General features: G+C 46.5%; 2 protein-coding genes across 2 annotated transcripts in view; both read left to right on the top strand.

The window, feature by feature from the left end:
• The window catches only part of TMTC1 (transmembrane O-mannosyltransferase targeting cadherins 1), a 148029-nt gene extending 137447 nt beyond the window's left edge, over positions 1-10582 (top strand). Inside the window, exons 15-20 of the mRNA XM_042795478.1 lie at positions 1696-1831; positions 2631-2775; positions 2904-3041; positions 3431-3553; positions 4644-4721; positions 5416-10582. Coding sequence (XP_042651412.1) covers positions 1696-1831; positions 2631-2775; positions 2904-3041; positions 3431-3553; positions 4644-4721; positions 5416-5556 — 761 coding nt within the window. The 3' untranslated portion in view covers positions 5557-10582. The remainder of the gene's footprint in view (positions 1-1695; positions 1832-2630; positions 2776-2903; positions 3042-3430; positions 3554-4643; positions 4722-5415) is intronic.
• Positions 10583-14427: 3845 nt separating this feature from the next.
• The window catches only part of OVCH1 (ovochymase 1), a 28223-nt gene continuing 25678 nt past the window's right edge, over positions 14428-16972 (top strand). Inside the window, 2 exon segments of the mRNA XM_042795145.1 lie at positions 14428-14433; positions 15577-15665. Of these exon segments, the coding sequence (XP_042651079.1) occupies positions 14428-14433; positions 15577-15665 (95 nt within the window).

The raw sequence follows: 16972 nt of genomic DNA, 5'->3' as shown, positions 1-16972 counted from the left end.
GGAAGTGGCTGGTAGTGAGCCCGTCACAGGCTGCGCTCTTCCCCGGCAGGCACGGGGGGATGCTGTGAAGCACCATCCCAATTAACTTGCAGTATTTGTGCAACAAGCCTCCAGCAATTGTCAGCTCTGGGAAGCCATAACTCGACAGTTCTGCAGTGGTCACAGACACTCAGTGTGCCTCCCCTAAGGATTTGCATTACTCCTGTGTGTTGAGCAGGGGAGACATGGGCTGAGTTACGGGCTGAGGTGCATGCCCAGCTGCTTCCCAGGATGTTTTGTGGATATCTTTTTCAAAAACATCTGCCCACTCAGCAGTGGGAGAGGATCGAGGCTGCTGCTGGATGTTTTGAAAAAGTCCTACCCTGAAAGATATGTCATTGGCCTTGTATGAATCTTAAGTGCTTCTAAATCTCCCTACAGATATCCCTCCTCCTCCCGTAAGGGAGATGACGAGAAGCATCAGTGTAACTTTTATGTTGCATAGGTAGTCTCAGGAAAACCAAATTAGATCTGAAAAGCTATGAAAATAAAATTCCCACAACAGCATATGTTCAGTGCTCCAACACACACAGGCTGTTTTCAAGTTCTGCTTTCCAGCTAGAAATGGAATTAAATACATTGTAAAGCGATTTGGCTTTAAAAATGCCAGTACTCAAAAGCTGTGTTGGTGGACAAAGCTCGGTGAGTATTGGTTTTCATCAGGAGATTATCTGGTCTGGAGTGTGCAAACCAATTAAACGAGCCCTGGGGTTAAAAGTACAATATTCACATTGCTGAAATGAAAACTAATTTATTAATTATTAATTTATTTAGCAGGCAGTTAGCAGGCCCTGCCTGAGGAAAGCACGGCAAGATCCTCCTTGAGAAAACCCGTTATTTAGATAAAGAAAAACATGCTATTTAGGCTAGTGGTCTGGCACGTTCCTTTTTGCACGGTGTTGTATTTTGTCGTGGCGCTCGGTGATGTCATGGACTGCGGGGCCTGGCACCGGGAGACGTCGTCACACAGCGAAGCAGTGCCACCCAATGGCTCCTCCGCAAGGCAGAGGTGGTGCCTACGTGCTCCAAAATAGGCACCCAGACACCTCTGGTCTGGGATTTACTGCCCCGAGGTGGGAATTAGCTGGTCACTGGCAGCTACTCCCAGACCTGCTGAGACTGGGGAGGGCCTGCGCAGCAGAGGTGGAGGGAGTATTCTCTGTTTGGAAGGAGCTGAAACTGCAGCTCTGGTGGGGGTTGCGGGGAATAGCGGGTGGCTTGTTCTCCATGTCCCCGTTGCCCGTCTCTCCATCAGGCCAGAGTGGGTGGATGTTCTCCCAGGAGGTGGGAGATGTGCCCCAGCCCCCTTTCTGGGGTGGACTCTGTTCTTAGGACAGGGGGGGTGCATCCCCGCCCGCAGCGTAATAGGAGAGTACTTTCAGTCAGCAGTCTTCTTCGGGTGACTGCACCCTCGACTTGCAAAAACACACCCCTAGAAAAATCTGTTTCTCAGGATCATCTCCAGATACTGGAGCTTAAATCATAATTTGGACAGCAATTTTATAATCTCTAGAAAGGCCGAGGCAGGATTTCTTTCTCAAAATGGTTCCCGCACATAGAGTAATAGCTGAAACAAAACCCAGAGCATTGCTGCATGCTGAATTTGTGACAGGATTTTTTCTGATGTACCAGTTCAAGAGCTGTTCTCCTCTTCAGGGGCTCCCGAGCGAGCTGTGTCCCACTACAGGCAGGCCATCCGCCTGAGCCCCACTCACCACGTGGCCATGGTGAACCTGGGCAGGCTTCACCGCTCCCTGGGGCAGAACAAAGAGGCTGAAGCGTGGTACAAGAGGTAAGAATTTGGAATGGGAGACAGAGGTTTCCCTCCTCTCCACGTACAGCTTGTCTCTGCTAAAGAGCCTCAGATACGTGAATCTGTCAGTGCATGTTTGAGTTTCCTCCCCTTCCTTCTCCATCTTTTTGAAATCAGTTTTGCCTTTGCTCATTTGGCTGTTTTTCAAGAGTACTTGGACAGGCAGCACAGACTCAGGCAGTGTTGACTTCCCTGGACCGTTCCCAAGTTCCCAGGATGGACACACTGCTGCTTTTGGCTGGGGGATGCTCTAACGGTAATGTTAGAGGTTTCTTGGTGGCACAAGCAGGTTGTTAGCATGACTCCCACCCTGCTCAAAGCTGGTCTGTGGGTGCCACACCACTAACAGCCTTAACTGCTGCACAACACAGCACCGAAACCTTGGCACCATCAGGAACTCCAGTCCTTCCCAGCAACGTGCCAGTAGGCAGGCCCTGACTTCCATTATGCAGCAGGGCGAGCTGGGTTTTTATTTTTGCCTCCTTTTTGGCATCCAGATTTGTGTTGACACTCCCCAGGTTCTGCCACCGTCAGCCCTCCCCGCCCCTGCTGCATCCTCACATGCACTTTGGAGGTGGCCCTCTCCCCTTCTCAGATGGCTAGAGGGATTGATGCTGTGGGCACGCTCATCCCTCCCTGGCACCTTAAATTTGTGCTTTCCAGGGTGGGATGAGCAGGGTGCAGAGCCTGGCTGCTCCGTCCCAGCACAAGCCACACCTCGGCTCTTCCATTTTGATCCCCACACCATCTGGAAGCATTTCTCTCTCCCAAATTCCAGGGCACTGAAAGTATCCCGGAAGGCTGAAATCCTGTCCCCGCTGGGGGCTCTGTATTACAACACGGGGCGGTATGAAGAAGCGTTGCAGGTTTACAGAGAAGCGGCATCACTGCAACCTTTGAACAGAGAGATACGACTGGCGCTGGTGAGTGTGGGGCGAGCTCGGCCAGGGCAGGGCCGTGGCAGTGGAGCACCTGCCCCTGGGTGCAGCATCACGTAGTAAGGAGGGTTGAGCTTTTTAAGATCATAACCCTTTATAACGTGGCTCCGTAGGCTCAGGTTTTAGCGATGATGGGACAGACGAAGGAAGCTGAAAAGATGACGAACCATATACTCAGCGAGGATGCAGAGTGTCTGGAGTGCTACCGCCTTCTGTCAGCCATCTACAGTAAGCAGGAGCACTATGCCAAGGTACTGTGGTTGCAGGGTGCCCATTTCCCAAGGGCTGCCACACAGACCTCAGGTTGAATTTTACACTCCACCTCTCCAGAGACATGTCACATGCCTTAGTGCACATCCAGTAGATTTATTTTTTCAGTAAAATCTTCTGTTTATCTAGGTGCTGGGACTGAAGCTAAGCAGTGTGGTTTTCTTACCACTTACTGCTCCTGCTGCTGTCAGCCCCACTTCTCATCAGCCACAGGCATCTAGAAAACTGACTTCTACAAGTGTTAACAGTGTGGGGCAAACAAGGGAAAGAGGAAGATGACTCTTATGCTGAGGGGCCCTAGGATGAGGAGAGCATGGGAAGTGGAAAGATGCAGAATATAGTAACACAATGTCCTCTTGCTTTTTCACAGGCACTTGAAGCTATAGAAAAAGCTCTTCAGCTAAAACCAAAGGATCCAAAAGTCATATCAGAGCTCTTTTTCACTAAAGGAAACCAGCTAAGAGAACAGAATCTCCTTGACAAGGCTTTTGAGGTATGACTGCTCTAAGCCTTATAGATAGTTTCATAGGTTGGAAGATAAAATTAACTCATTGCATCTAATACTCCGTGGTGTGTGCACCCTGGATGTTGGCCTTGGGCACTCAGCAGTTCACCAGTGGCACAGCTAAAGCTATGGGGCAGCTAACATTGCCAGACTTAGTTGCAACTTTTTTCCTCATTCCTGTGTGGAAATACAGCTCCCTGCTCTGAGAGGTTTGAGTACAGAGTCGTGGTGGGATTATGGAGGAGCCTAGGCCTTTTCTCATTGATCAGACCCTTAGTCCATCTAGCCCCTCTTGCTGGCGATGGGCAACTCCGTGTACCTCAGCTGGAAGCTTGGGGACCTGTGAGGGCTCACCATGTTGTTATATCTCACCTCACTACCTAATAACTGAGAGATTGGCTTATCCTGTGGAGCAGGAGGCTTGATAGCTCAGAAATGATGTTAGCATTAACAATAGCACAGAACATTATTGGGACAGTTCTGAATATTCTCAGTATCCCTAGAGATGTCTAATCCTGATTTGAATTCTTTCCTTTTGTGACACCATAAAAACGGTGCTGTTTGACAGGGTCCAGAAGGTCCTTGTTGCTTCTTCTCCCGTGCACAGTGGCAGAAGCAAGGGGGGAGGGATAGCACTGCTCCTCACTTCTTTGTGACACCTCCACACACACGGCTGTACCGTAGCCTGCTGCAAGCTCCAAATTAAAGGCTTGCAAATAAAGAGCATCACAGCCCACGTAGGATCTGTGGTTGGCAGGCACTTGCCCAGGGAAATGACCTTGGAGACCCCAGTGGTGCAGGGTGGCAGGGAGAGGGTCGCAGGGGCTGGTGTGGCTCCTTGTATGGTGCTGTGGGCAGGGAAAGCCTGCGAGATGAGCTCGGCAGTGAAGCGGTACGTTATGTTGCCTCTGCTGTAAAGAAACTGAAATTCGGCTCGTGCATTGTATATGAGAAGAGTTTGAAATTACCTTTTAAATGGATTCAGAAGGAGAGGAAATTTCATTTCTCTTTCCCCTCTAGCAGTGGTTTTGTTTGAAGAGTCAGGCTCTTAACCTAAAAATATTTCATATTTATGTAGAGCTATAAACGGGCTGTGGAGCTCAACCCAGACCAAGCGCAGGCCTGGATGAATATGGGAGGCATTGAGCACATCAAGGTATGACAATTTTGATTTTCCTTAAGCTGTCAAGTGCAGAGACTACTACTAAGGACAGAAAGCTACATTTGTTTCAGGCTGCCAAGAGCTGCATGTTTGTGAACAGTTGACTGTCCCTGACATATTTTATCCAAAACAAAGGAAAGTCTGCCCACCCCAACTAGAATTTCCCAACAAGATTGCTTGGAAATATGTATCCTGTAATGGATACATATTTTTCCTGCTTCAGTTGTTGGCCTGCCTTGGAAAAATGTCACCATGAGTTGACTTTTAAGATTCCTGTCCACCTAATTAATTTAGTAAAGATGTCTAATACAGAATACTGGCATGAAATTATGGAAATAGACAGCCTGCCTTGTGGTTGCTTATCTTTTTGAATAATTTAGCATATCATTATGATTTGGGTCTTAAGGAGTCACATTGTGTGATATCCTCAAGCTATCCTACTGCTGAGTAAAATTAACTCTTCTGGTACAACATAACGAAAGAATGTAAATCTACTTCTTGCCATGTGTGTTTGATCAGATTTAGGCTAACGGCACTCAGTGATCCATTTCATAATGAAATATTCCCATTACCTAACAATAACAACTTCTATAAACTCTTTTTCCTTTGTATTATGGTCTTCACCATTCCCAAGGAATGAACTTACTATATCGGGGAATGTGAATGAGATCTGTCATTTTCTTTGTAGGGGAGCTACGTCACTGCCCGTGGCTACTATGAGAAGGCCTTACAGCTGGTTCCAAACAGCAAGTTGCTGAAGGAGAACCTGGCCAAACTGGATCGCTTGGAGAAACGGTTTCAGGAAGTCCAGGAGAAAGACCAAACATAGCGTTCAGTCACCAGTGGAAAGAAACTCATGGCCCTTGGAGAAGAGTATGGTGGAAGCCTATTGCTTGAAAGAACTTTGACAGGACTCAGAATTACAGAAGGCAAATTTTGAATGCATGCTTATGTTTGACCAAAGTTACAGGAGACACTCAGCTCCTGTGGGACATGCTGGAGAATGAAGGAAATCCTTCCTTTAATCAAGATTTATGTTTAGGCTGAACCCATTGTAATCACACCAGGAGTGTGGGTGGGAAATGTATCTTCAATATCTTGGTTATCACTGGGGAAACCATGGAGACAAAGCACTCATCCATTGCAGCAGGGGTGAAGTAGCACCTCCTGTTACTCAACACAGGCTCACCTCGTCCATGTAAAGTACCACTGATGTGCTTCATTGCAAGTGCTGCCAGGTCCTTCTGAGCCAGGAAAGATGGTCATAATGGTCACATAAAAAGGCTTCAAGGTGTTAATGTTGAGGAAGTGGTGGCCACTTTTACAGCTATAAATGTGACTCGAAAATTATTCTAAAGAAAGGGAAAATGTTATCTGAATATCACCCTAGGAGGACTGATTCTACAAGTAGGACAAATGATCCTTTGAGGGAAAACCTCACCTGAATGATTTACTCATAAGAGAGTCATTTTGTAGTAATTCAGGTTCATGATGTCAGTATTGTCAAATATCGTATGGCTTTACCCTTTGCCCTCTCCCTCCAGGCCAAATAATTATTACTCTGAAAAAAATGGAAGCATCCAAAGGCAATGGGAAGCTCTAGGATTAATTGTCCTCCTGTCCAGTCCCCAGTAGAAAAAACAACCAATCTGATCAATATAGGAGGTAAAGTAAAGCCGCAGAGAGAGGAGGGAATATTTCCTAGCCTAGAAAAAGGTACTAGGGAGGCTTTTTTATGGGTGTGCAGGGACAAAGCCCATTTATCATGGTGATAACACTGACAAAACACTTTGTCAAAGTGTTCTCATCCCCTCCCCCAAAAGATACAGAAAATGACCTGTCGCTGATCAGTCATAAATCTATATTTTTAAATACTGAAGTGGGAAGACAAATTCTCTTCAGAATTGGGGCATTTATTTTTGAGCTTTATTTATTTAACTTATAATAATCAAATAATTAATATATTTTCTCTGTTTTATACGAATTGGGCAGTATCCTTTGCAGCTGGCCACGTGGCTGGGTGTTGGGACTTGTACTGTCTGAAGTTAGAAAAATGCAGTACCACCAAGACGTGCTTGAATAACTCCCCCTAACGATGTTTCTAAAGCAAATGACTGCAGAGCACCTTGGACCATAGCGTCACTGCAATAACAGCACTTCTGCTGCTTCCACCAGGGTTTGTACCAATTCACAGAGAGCGTTAGTGGGATCGTGCCTGGTACTACTGCCTTTGGGTTTGGACATCAGGGTAGGTCGTCAGTTTGTTCTTGCAGCAGGACACTGCTATAAAAGTTGTTATATTTGAACTTGATTGTGGCCAGTCCCTGCAGAAGAGCAGCCCAGGGTTTGGCATTATTAGTAAAGGACAGTTCAGATCAGGTATGCGATGCCTTGATACACATCTGTCAGGAAAAGCCTGTGTGGCAGTGACCTATGTGGCACCTGGGTTTAGTTGGTGCTGGCCATGGCACCTCAGCAAGCTCCAAATTCGCTCAGTGCGATGGGACAGCTGTGCGCTGGTGGTTCTGCTGGCTTCATTAAAAAATGTCAGTGTCTGGCTGCTACTGGTGGTCAAATTACTGACACATTATTAACGTGTCTCCCAACTGCATTTGGAGCTCGAAGGGAGTGCAGGCTGGTGCAGATGTCTGCCCTGCCAGGTTGTTGTGGACCTGCTAGAGCCATGGTTGTGCACCCACCAAGAGAAGGCTGGACTTGAGGGGTACTGGTCCCCACTGGCCAGGGAGACCCACCAGTGCCTACAGCTGGGCAGAGGTGGGAGGGAGAGACGACTGTGAGGAGAAGGTGGTAACACACATTTCTGGGCTCTCTCCCTTTGAACCGGTTTCCTAAGGGAGCAGCTGGGACCAAATAAGCCAATCTTTTGCTGGTGAATTTTTCCTTCTCCCCCCAACCCAAGCTTTGCTTTCTGGGGCTGAGGGCAGGTTTGAGGTCTGGCGACTGGGTCAGCAGCCCTTTGCCTTTTTGCACAACTTTTATGGCCGTGGACTCGCTGACCTGACATTTCTGCAGGTCCCCAGTGCGGGCGCTCCACTGGATGCCGTGCACAGAGGGGCTTTGCACAGCCCTGGCGCTGCCAGGATGCCTGGGAGGAGATGGGGTCATGCCAGCAGCGTGCCTGCCTTCGGGGCAGCTTCACCAAAACCCCATGTGCCCAGGCTGGCTGGCTGCCTGCAGCTGGCAGAGCAGTGTTTGGTGCAGCCCCTGACAGCGGTGCCACGCAAAGCCCCCGGGGAGGAGGCATCTGCAGAGTGCTCTGGCAGCTAGCTGAAGCATCAGAGATAGGGGTGGGGGGAGATACGTCTCATTTAAGAATGTGTATCAGCTATAAACTTTGCCTCGTAAAGATATATTAAATAAATACTATATATTCTACAAGCCCCACAGCAGTGTGGCTTTAAATTGTGGCCAATGAAACATATTTTTTCAAATATAGAAGCTGTATTTTTTATAGCAATGCTTTGTGAGGGGGAATACTTGGTTTTGTGTTTTTAGCTTCAGCTTCAATCTTAGTTTGTCTTTCCTGAGAGACCTGGTAGAAATGATTGTCTTGTTCTTGTCCTAGAACCTGATCAAAGCTATCTTGACCTCCTAAAACCAGTGTAATTGTAAAAGTATAATATAGCTTTGAGTGCCCCCCCCCCCCAGATCCTGGAGTAGGATTACCATTTTTGCAATACTGTCTTACTTGGAGAATAACGTAGAAAGATGAGACCATCCTCCTGGTGAGGGAGGGGGTTTGGTTGGAAGGCATAGCGTATGTTCATCCACTTGCCTGAATTAGGCAGGTAACATATCCACGGAGTTTAATCCTAGTTGGACTGGATTGCATTTATATGCTGAAAGGCCAACTCTCCACATTTTGGAGCTGGGTTTATGGTAGTTACGAAGAGAGAAGGGCTCAGTAATGAACCCCACTTTCCTGAACCAGCACTTTATACCCCATCTATGCAGGATGATGGTCTGCAAACCGGCAGCATACTTGGAGAGCAATTCAGACCATGAGCTACCAAAGCAGTTAAACCCTTGTGAAGTTTTGAGCTGACTCCCTGTCTCGTTGGCATCCATGCTGAAACACTGTGTTTGTTCAGGACATTAATCTTGTGAAAGGTTTATTGCAGATGAAGAAGAAGAATGGAGTATGATATGAAATGGGTTACCTCCACCAAAACAGAATGCTATTGTGGAAGATAAATCAAACGACTTACCTTGTGATAAACTGGATATTATCCTAATTAATCATAGGAAATGTCCTCTTCCTCTAGCATTGCACAGCTTCTAAAATAATGAGTTATAAATACATTGTTTTCTGCCAACTCCAGAGCTCAGCATGGTTAGTAGAGATTACAAATTAATAAATGGCTGAAGCTCTACCTGGGGGGGGAGAGTTCACGCTCTCTGCAAGTTGCATTGGCTAAACCTCAGTGCTCACCAATATTAAAGTGGAGATTTAACACAAAGCTGGTTAGACAGGACTTCCATGTACTCACTGTGCATTTTAATCCTAAATGAAAAACATAATAATTGTGTTGCTTCTTCCTTTCCCCATGAATAATATTTTCAGGTGATGGATTTTGTTTTATTTCATTTCTTATTTAAAGTCCAGCATTCTTTGCTTCCATTACTTTTCTGTCCTCCGGGATAAATGATGCAGTGGGAGGCATTTTCTCTCTCTCATAGGCTCCTTGGACTAGATTTTCTTACAAATGTGCAGGCAACTTGTTTTGGCCAAGCAGTAAGTGAATGCAGCAGTGCAAATGGCCTTCATTCCAGAGATCTCGATGAGGACGGGGGGAGTGTGCATGCATACACATGGGTGGCAGAAGTTTAAGTCAAAAAAATCCAAAATTAAGAGCCTAACTTGCAGGGGAGGCTGGACATCCCTAAAACTATCTAAAAACTATGAAAGCATTTTAACAGTTACAGAAACCAGGCCAAATACAGTGTACCATATTTGGTAAAGGAAGATAATTGCCATCCTAATTTTAATAATTAGGCCATTTAGAATACAACTGTATGGTCTTTTGCCCCACTTGTCCTCCAGCTCAGTGTAATAGTTGGTATGTGCTTAAGTCTCCTCAATCTGTATATGATTAAGTTGACCAAGTGCTCAATTTCTATCTTTCATATATGCAATTATGCACAATCTTTGGAAAAAAATCAGTCCTTAGATGTTTTTTTTTTTCCCAACCTTCAGTCTCTTGCAGCAATTTCAAAATGCACCATTTTGCTTTCATGTACATTTAAACCCAGCAGCAAAAAAAAGGAAAAAAAAAAAAAAAAAGGACAAAGAAAAAAAGTGCTTGGCATTCACTAGTGTTTCAATGTGGCAAAGTTGCTTCAGGTAATCTTGATAACTTTGTGCAAAAGTTCATTGCCATGTTTGTACTCACTTGCTGAAATTTTTTTCTTCTGGAGAATACCCCCTGTGGTATCCTGTGTAAAAGTTACGGCTTCTACAACTGTATTAATGTAGAAATCTCTGCCTGAAGTGGATGTCACGCTGTGTGTTCCTCTCATGCAGGAGTTGTTTGCATTGCCTGTTGTTCATATGGTTCTTATATCTGTATCTAATTTTTTTTAATCAGTTGCACATATCTTTTTTTCAAAAAAAAAAACCAAACAAAAAAACAGCCCATGGATTAGAACTCTTTTAAAAATAAATTCACACTTAGCAGCAACTGGATGTATGTCAGTGGTACAGGAATTTGCAGTCTTTGCTTTTTTCACTGTGGGATTTATGGCTAGATTTCGCATAAAGGAGTTATGCTCAAAGTCTTTGCAGAAGAAAATGTATGTATATGTCTATTTTATATAAAAAGTAAGAAAAGTAAGTGGCGTGTGTGGTTTTGTTCTCCTGGCTGTGGGGTCAGTCTGTTCCTTAGGATCAGCCATGAACAAGTTCTTCTAGAGGTGAAGGGACAAATTTTCTTACTCCACTTGACTTACATTTTACTGTTCAAGGAGTCCCAGTGTTTGCTCATGCAGGAGCAACTATACATCCCGTGTATTTGAGTCTAGTCATATAAAAATATTGGAGCAGGCATTTTTTGGAGCCTGAGCACGAGAAAGGATGAGGGCTAGTGCTTACACGGTCCTGATGATGGGGCATATTATACTGACATAAGTTCTTCATGTCAGGCTTTATACATCTGTCAGGAACCTGTCAAAGACTTAAGTCTAGAGAGTGCAAAGAGAAAAACATAACAGAAACAAAAAACGCCCACTAATTCTATTCTAATTTAATTCTGATTTCCTTCTTCCTGGAAGACATTCCCAGGTGCTCCTACATGCTCCCAGGGCTCAGGTTCACTCAGGGGATTGTGATGGTGGTAAACACCTCCATTGAAAACAGACCTGAAAGAGAATCAAAAGCCCTAAACACAACCCATAGTGTTTTTTTGCCACTTTGGTATGTGCAAAACCCTCTGTAGCACTGTAGGAGAATTGCACGCTCACTTTGAAGTCAGCCCATGCACCCTAAAGTTCTCCTGGATCCTGACAGGGCAGGGTTTCTTTGTGGAGCTTGCTCTTGCAGTATGTGGATGACAGCTCTCCCTGTAAAAAAGGTCAAATCATTTTCATCTTTATGGCAGCTACTTCAGGCTCTCCGTGTGTTGCTTCACAGGTGAGAAGCTGCTGGAGGTTTCAGACAGATCTCTTGGTGTCCTCTGGGAAGGAAGAAGGAACACACCACCGTGCTTTATAAAGGTGTTCCCCCTGGCTGGCTTGGGTGAGGAGAGACCGTGGGGCGAGAAACTGGGCTGGACTCACCTTTGTGCTAACCCTTGTCTGCAAAAAACAATGAGATTTGCTTCAAACTGCAAAGGCTGAGGCAGCCCAGGGCTGGTGACAGTGGTGAGGGGGGACATTAGATCCTGCTGATGTCTCTGTGTGGCACGGGCAGCAAACTACAAAGGGGAGAGCCCAGGGAGCTGGTGAACCCCAGCAGGACGTGGCTGGAGAGCTTCCAAACCCACCTGAGTTGCAGCCCTGCAGCCTCACCTGCCAAAAGTGATTGGCCCCTTGTTTATTAAAGGGGCTTGTTAGTGAGGAGGGAGATGAGAGTTGTTTTTCTTGTGTGCAGCAGAGCATAGCCTGGGATCCAGCACAGGGTGTTTTCCCCGGGCTAGGGAGGGAGCAGGGCTTGTCTTGCTGCTCCCGTCCCTTCTTGCTGTATGTGGTGAGTCCTGTGCGTGGGCTGTGGGGAGATGTGCCCCAGTGTGGGGGCTACAGAAGCAAGCACTGGTGGTTATCTACTCACCAAAAAAGTGAGCATAACCAGTCAGTTTTTACCAATTGTGCCAGGCCTTGGTGTGCTTGCCCCTTGTTGTCGCTCTGCTGGAACTGGAAGCCTTTCTTACCCTTTCCATCTAGGTGCTGCTCACCACAGCCCTCTGTGGCTGCTGTGGCAAGTGAGCTATTCCCCACGCAGGTGACTCTGCTGCAGTGTGGTCCCTTGGCTGTGCAAGAAAGAGAAATAGATTAGTCCCACAGAGTTTACTAAGAGGTGACCCTGGGGCACTCAGATCAGAAAAGCGTTTCTAGGAGAGCAATGAATAGCAGCATGTTCTCAAATTCTTCTTGCACATCCTCCTGCAGTGGCTAATGTGTATTTATATCTCCCTGTCTGGCCTGCCTCTGCACCCACATAAAAACTTCTGTCCTAGGGGTGCTTGCAGGTAAGAGAGGGAAATAAGCACAGGGCAGGCTACAGAGGGGGTCAAGCTGGGCAGAATAATGGTGATCTTCAGACCTATTTGCTCCTAGTAATGCAACTAGCCCTAAAAATAGCTGCCCAGCTGCAGCAAGAGATGGGATAACCAGTTAACTGCATTCCTTCCCACCCTGCTTCAATATGATGCTGGTCCTTCTGCTGTTGCTAATGTTATTTTTTTTCTCTACCTAAGGGAATGATGTTTTCTCCATCATTTACCTTCCTGATAAAGTCTATTTATTTTCTACTTCATTAGTAGACTTGCTGCCATAGCAATAATCACCATGGTCTCTTGTTGGAAAAGCTAGTCAGCAGCAAGGGCTAGGGAGAGCTTGGTCCAGGTCAATGGCTTAGAAAATTGTGCTTGATTTTGTGACTGAGCTTTCGGCAGTAGTCAGATGCTTTGAGACCAGAAAGTACCCTGGGAATATGATAGAAAGATATAAAAAAAAAGGAGAGAGAGAGAGGCTGAGCTGAACAGAGCATCAAGGATCTCGGTTAACCCCTCTGCAGCCAGATGCTTCAGGGAGTTGTGCAAGGGTCCCCACAACCTTGTGAGACGAGTTCTTGGGGTAGTTGGTCATCCGGGTAGAGGAGAAATATGTGGGCTCCTCAGTTCAGTGGCTCTCAGATAAGGTGGTGTGAGAGATTATTGGGCTTTCTAATGCCTGCCAACCTGATGAGAAGGTTAAGCAAGTAGCATTGCCTTCAAGTCTACACAGAGGGCATAGGCCCCAAAGTTAGAGAGGGCTGGAGGGGTGTTACTGTGACAGTTGTTAACATTTTGGATCCAGACTCAGTCTCCTGGTGACTCCAGTGAATTATTTCAGGTTCTTGCCAGGGCAAACATGGTGCAAGTATGTCCTAAATCATGAGTAGTATATTGCTTATGTTTGCATGGCTGGGAACAGAACTCTTACCCAGCTTTGGCTTGGGAGAGGCAGGGGACCCCTCCTGTTGTCATGAGAAACACATCGGACAGGAGTGATGAACAGAGTGATTTTTAGCTGGTGCAGGCACAGGCCAGATGAAGGGAGTGGAGGAATTGCTTCTGTCCTCTCCTCAGCAAAGGAGCCAGAAGCCTGGTGCTACCTCTCTCCCACAACCACCCAGCCCGGAGAACCAGACCTCAGGTATGAGAAGTTGCAATTGGTTCCTTTTTTTGTGTGTGTCCCAAGTATTTGAAATCACTCCTCCTGTGTGATCTTTGCTGTGAAGATCGTGTTTTGGAGCTCATCCAGGGGATGAGCATGGGGCCAGCAGGCCTGTCAGTGTTTGCATCACTCCCTGCTGGGCAAGGACTGGTGGAGTTTTCCCCAGAAAACATAAATGTGTTTGCCATGAATTTATTTAACTGTACAGTTCAGTGAAGCATCTAAAACTTAATCAGACCCAGCCATACCCAAGTCAAACTTTCCCCATGCTCGTTGTCCACCTTTATAAGGCACAACTGGTGCCAAAAGCAATGTGAGAAAGCTCTGTCTCCTTGTGATATGTTTCAGACCAAAAGCAAGACTGCATGCTGGGCCAGCTCCGTTCAGAGACAAGATCCTTCATGCTGACTTAACTTACTCAGGTTAAGTGACATAGGGCACTTAGATATGGAAGCTTTGAAATAATAAACTTTGGATAAAGTCAGGTGTCGTCATTATAACCTGTTGCACTTGTTATGTACTTTTGTAAACCCCAGCTGCATTTTATTAATAATTAGGCTACTGGATGAACTCTAGATGTGCTTTTTTTATGACTGTGCACACACATCATGAAAATACCTCACAGGAGACCTCAGCTTTGCACACATCAGGGTCTTATCAAGAAATGCAGTTTAATTGTGTTTTCATTTATCTCCATATAATTGACTTCAGCTTGGAGCTCAGGATGGAGTCAGGGAAGTTGAAACACACAGAATGTATCCCATTAATTCTCTGCCTGACAGAAGAGCCTGGGGTGATGCATTTGAGCATGGAGGTAGGAGGGGTGGTATCTTGCTGCAAAACACTCTTGTTTCTGTCTTCTATGTAGACCTGAAGTATGGACTTCATCCCGTTGACCTGAAGAGCCCAAAGGATGCTCTGCCACTGGAATTCTTCTCTTGAATTGTGGGAGGGAGAGACTTGGTGCCTGGAGGGCAGCCCTGGCATGTCTGTGTTGCAGTGCACTGCCTTCCTCCTGGGGAAGCAGGAGGAGAGGCAGCTGCAAAATCTCTTTCATCCTCAAATCATTGAACGCTGCTCACTCAGGAGTGGAAGCTGGTCTAAAAGTCTCTCTTGTCCAGCTTTCCAGGCTGACTCGCCTTCCAAAGTGGGAGGGAATGAGCTGGTCTGATGGTTAAGACAAGATCTCTGGCTGGTGTGAGCTAATGCAGATGCAGAGCTTTTGTGGCATGCACGGGTTGAAGATTTCCTTGGATTTATGGTACAGAAAGAGGTTGCGGAGGTGGGAAGGGGGGATTCCTCCCTGGTCCCCTGTTGCAGAGGACAGTCACCTTGTCTAGTGGCTTGCGTTCATATAAGGAAAAGCACTGAATAATGATTGTGGGATGATGCCTTATGAGTAACTGAGCAGGGCATGGCTCTATTTAGAAAAAGTGCTACTTGCCTTGCATATTGCCAGAGCAAATGCTGGTACCTGTGGCAAAACAGTGTTTGACACATCCCTCCCCTCAAAACCCAGTCCCTGCACATGCAGCATCTTGAAAATGTATGTAGGTAACAGTGTGAAGTGCTGGAAGGCACAGGAGAGGGTGGTGTAGGGAGAGGGTAGGGTGATGGGGTCAGGGGGATGGATTCTTTGGACCCCTGGCTAGCATCCAGCCCTGGAGAAGCTCTTGCAGCAGCAAGAAAGAGGAATGAGATGTCTTTCTGGTCTCCTCAGTTTTAGGATGCTTCAGGGTCTCATTCCTCTCATGCATCACTGGGGCTGAAGGTGACTGTCAAGGGTCAGCCGTGACTTGGAAATGACTCCCCTGTGCTCCAGGCAGTTGGGCGTCCCACACACTAATACTGGGAGGAAAAAGTCGTTTTCTGGGCTGGGCTGATCTTTGTTATTTCACATTTTGGAAGGAAACCAGAGTCACCTCATCTCAAAACGTACCTGACCCTTTCTTTGAAGGTGTCCCTCAAACTGGGCCATTTCCATTTCTGTGGTGGCAGTCTGGTCCTAGAAGACATGGTTATCATCGCTGCTGATTGTGTGGAGCAGTAAGTCAGTCTCACCTCCTCCCTCGCTCTTGAATCTCTCGCAGCAAAAGTCCCCCTTAGGACAGGGGGAGTGACCAGACCCCGGTGCGTGGTCCCCAGTTACAAAGGGACCCTGGGGCTGAGCGGGGCCAGAGCTCTGCCACAGTCAGATCTGTGTCATTGCAGAGCCATGGGTCCTCAAGCAACTCGTGCACCCCCCAGCACCCTGCTTGCTCCTCGTTGGGTCTCTGCATGTTTCTCCCCAAGGCCAGGGGAGAGGGGTCACCCACTCAGGGAGTTTGCAAATCAAATTCGTATGTCACGTTCAGTGCTCAGGAGCTCTGTGAGGTGGGGGCAGCTCTGGGGTGGAGGTCAGGGTGTGGATATCTCCGTGCGACCATGGTTCTTCTAAATGTTTAAATCACTAATTTTAAAGGGCTTTGACTTTAAAAGACCCTGCTCACCTAAGCAAGCACCCAGAGGAGCGTTTCTGAGGCAGAAGGAGAAGCACTGCAGCTTCCTGGCAGCTCTCCCATTACTCCTAGCAGTCACTTTGGCTTCTGTACTTTTAATGCAAGACCAGCTTCACAGGCCATGCTAAAGACCTCTTAGTGGACAGGGACAGTGATATAAGCGGCCCCTTTGCCAGCCCTTTTATAATCTATCATAATGTAATTGCAAACCAGTCAGTTTCACATCTGTTTCTTGCTCAACTTGAGCATAGCTTTTGAGGACTAATGTTGAATAATGAGAAAGTTGTTATGGTATAAAAATTTCAATGTGCAAAATTAACCTTGATAATGAGGCACCTCCTTATTTCCCTGTTCAGTGCAAAACTAGCCAGTGCTTTTGCTCTCCACTGTTATGCTGCCAGTGCTGTTCCTATGTTCCTATTACCACAGCATTTGCATTGCCAGGCAATCCTGGTGTCAGACATTTTCTGGGAAGTATGGGAACTTTCCAGTTCCAGTAAACAGCCTCCTGGGATTAAAGCTGAGCTGTGCCATTAGTGAGTCTGTTACAGCTGGAAGTGATTAAAAAATGAGAGGAAAGGTTTCTCTGAGTAGGGGGGAAAAAAAAAAAAAAAAATCTTAATTTACTAGAAAGCATTGAAGCATAGGCTTAGCTTGAAACCCCCTATACCTTGCTTCAAAATTCTCAAGGTCACACACTTCAGGGCAGGCAGCAGTAATAAAATGTGTGCCTACCAGCACCCTCAATCCAGACTGTTGAGACTTGCCACCTCCAAAGGCTGCATGGGTGAAATAGCGTGGTGGTAACTCACAGCAGTTGGACTTTCATGAAGGGGTACAATCCCATGGAGGTTA

This window comes from Tyto alba, unplaced genomic scaffold (assembly GCF_018691265.1).
Source record: "Tyto alba isolate M040663 unplaced genomic scaffold, T.alba_DEE_v4.0 Super-Scaffold_21, whole genome shotgun sequence".
NCBI lineage: Eukaryota > Metazoa > Chordata > Aves > Strigiformes > Tytonidae > Tyto > Tyto alba.
The sequence above is the reverse complement of the archived record's forward strand: the minus strand, read 5'-3'. Positions and strand labels throughout refer to the sequence as shown.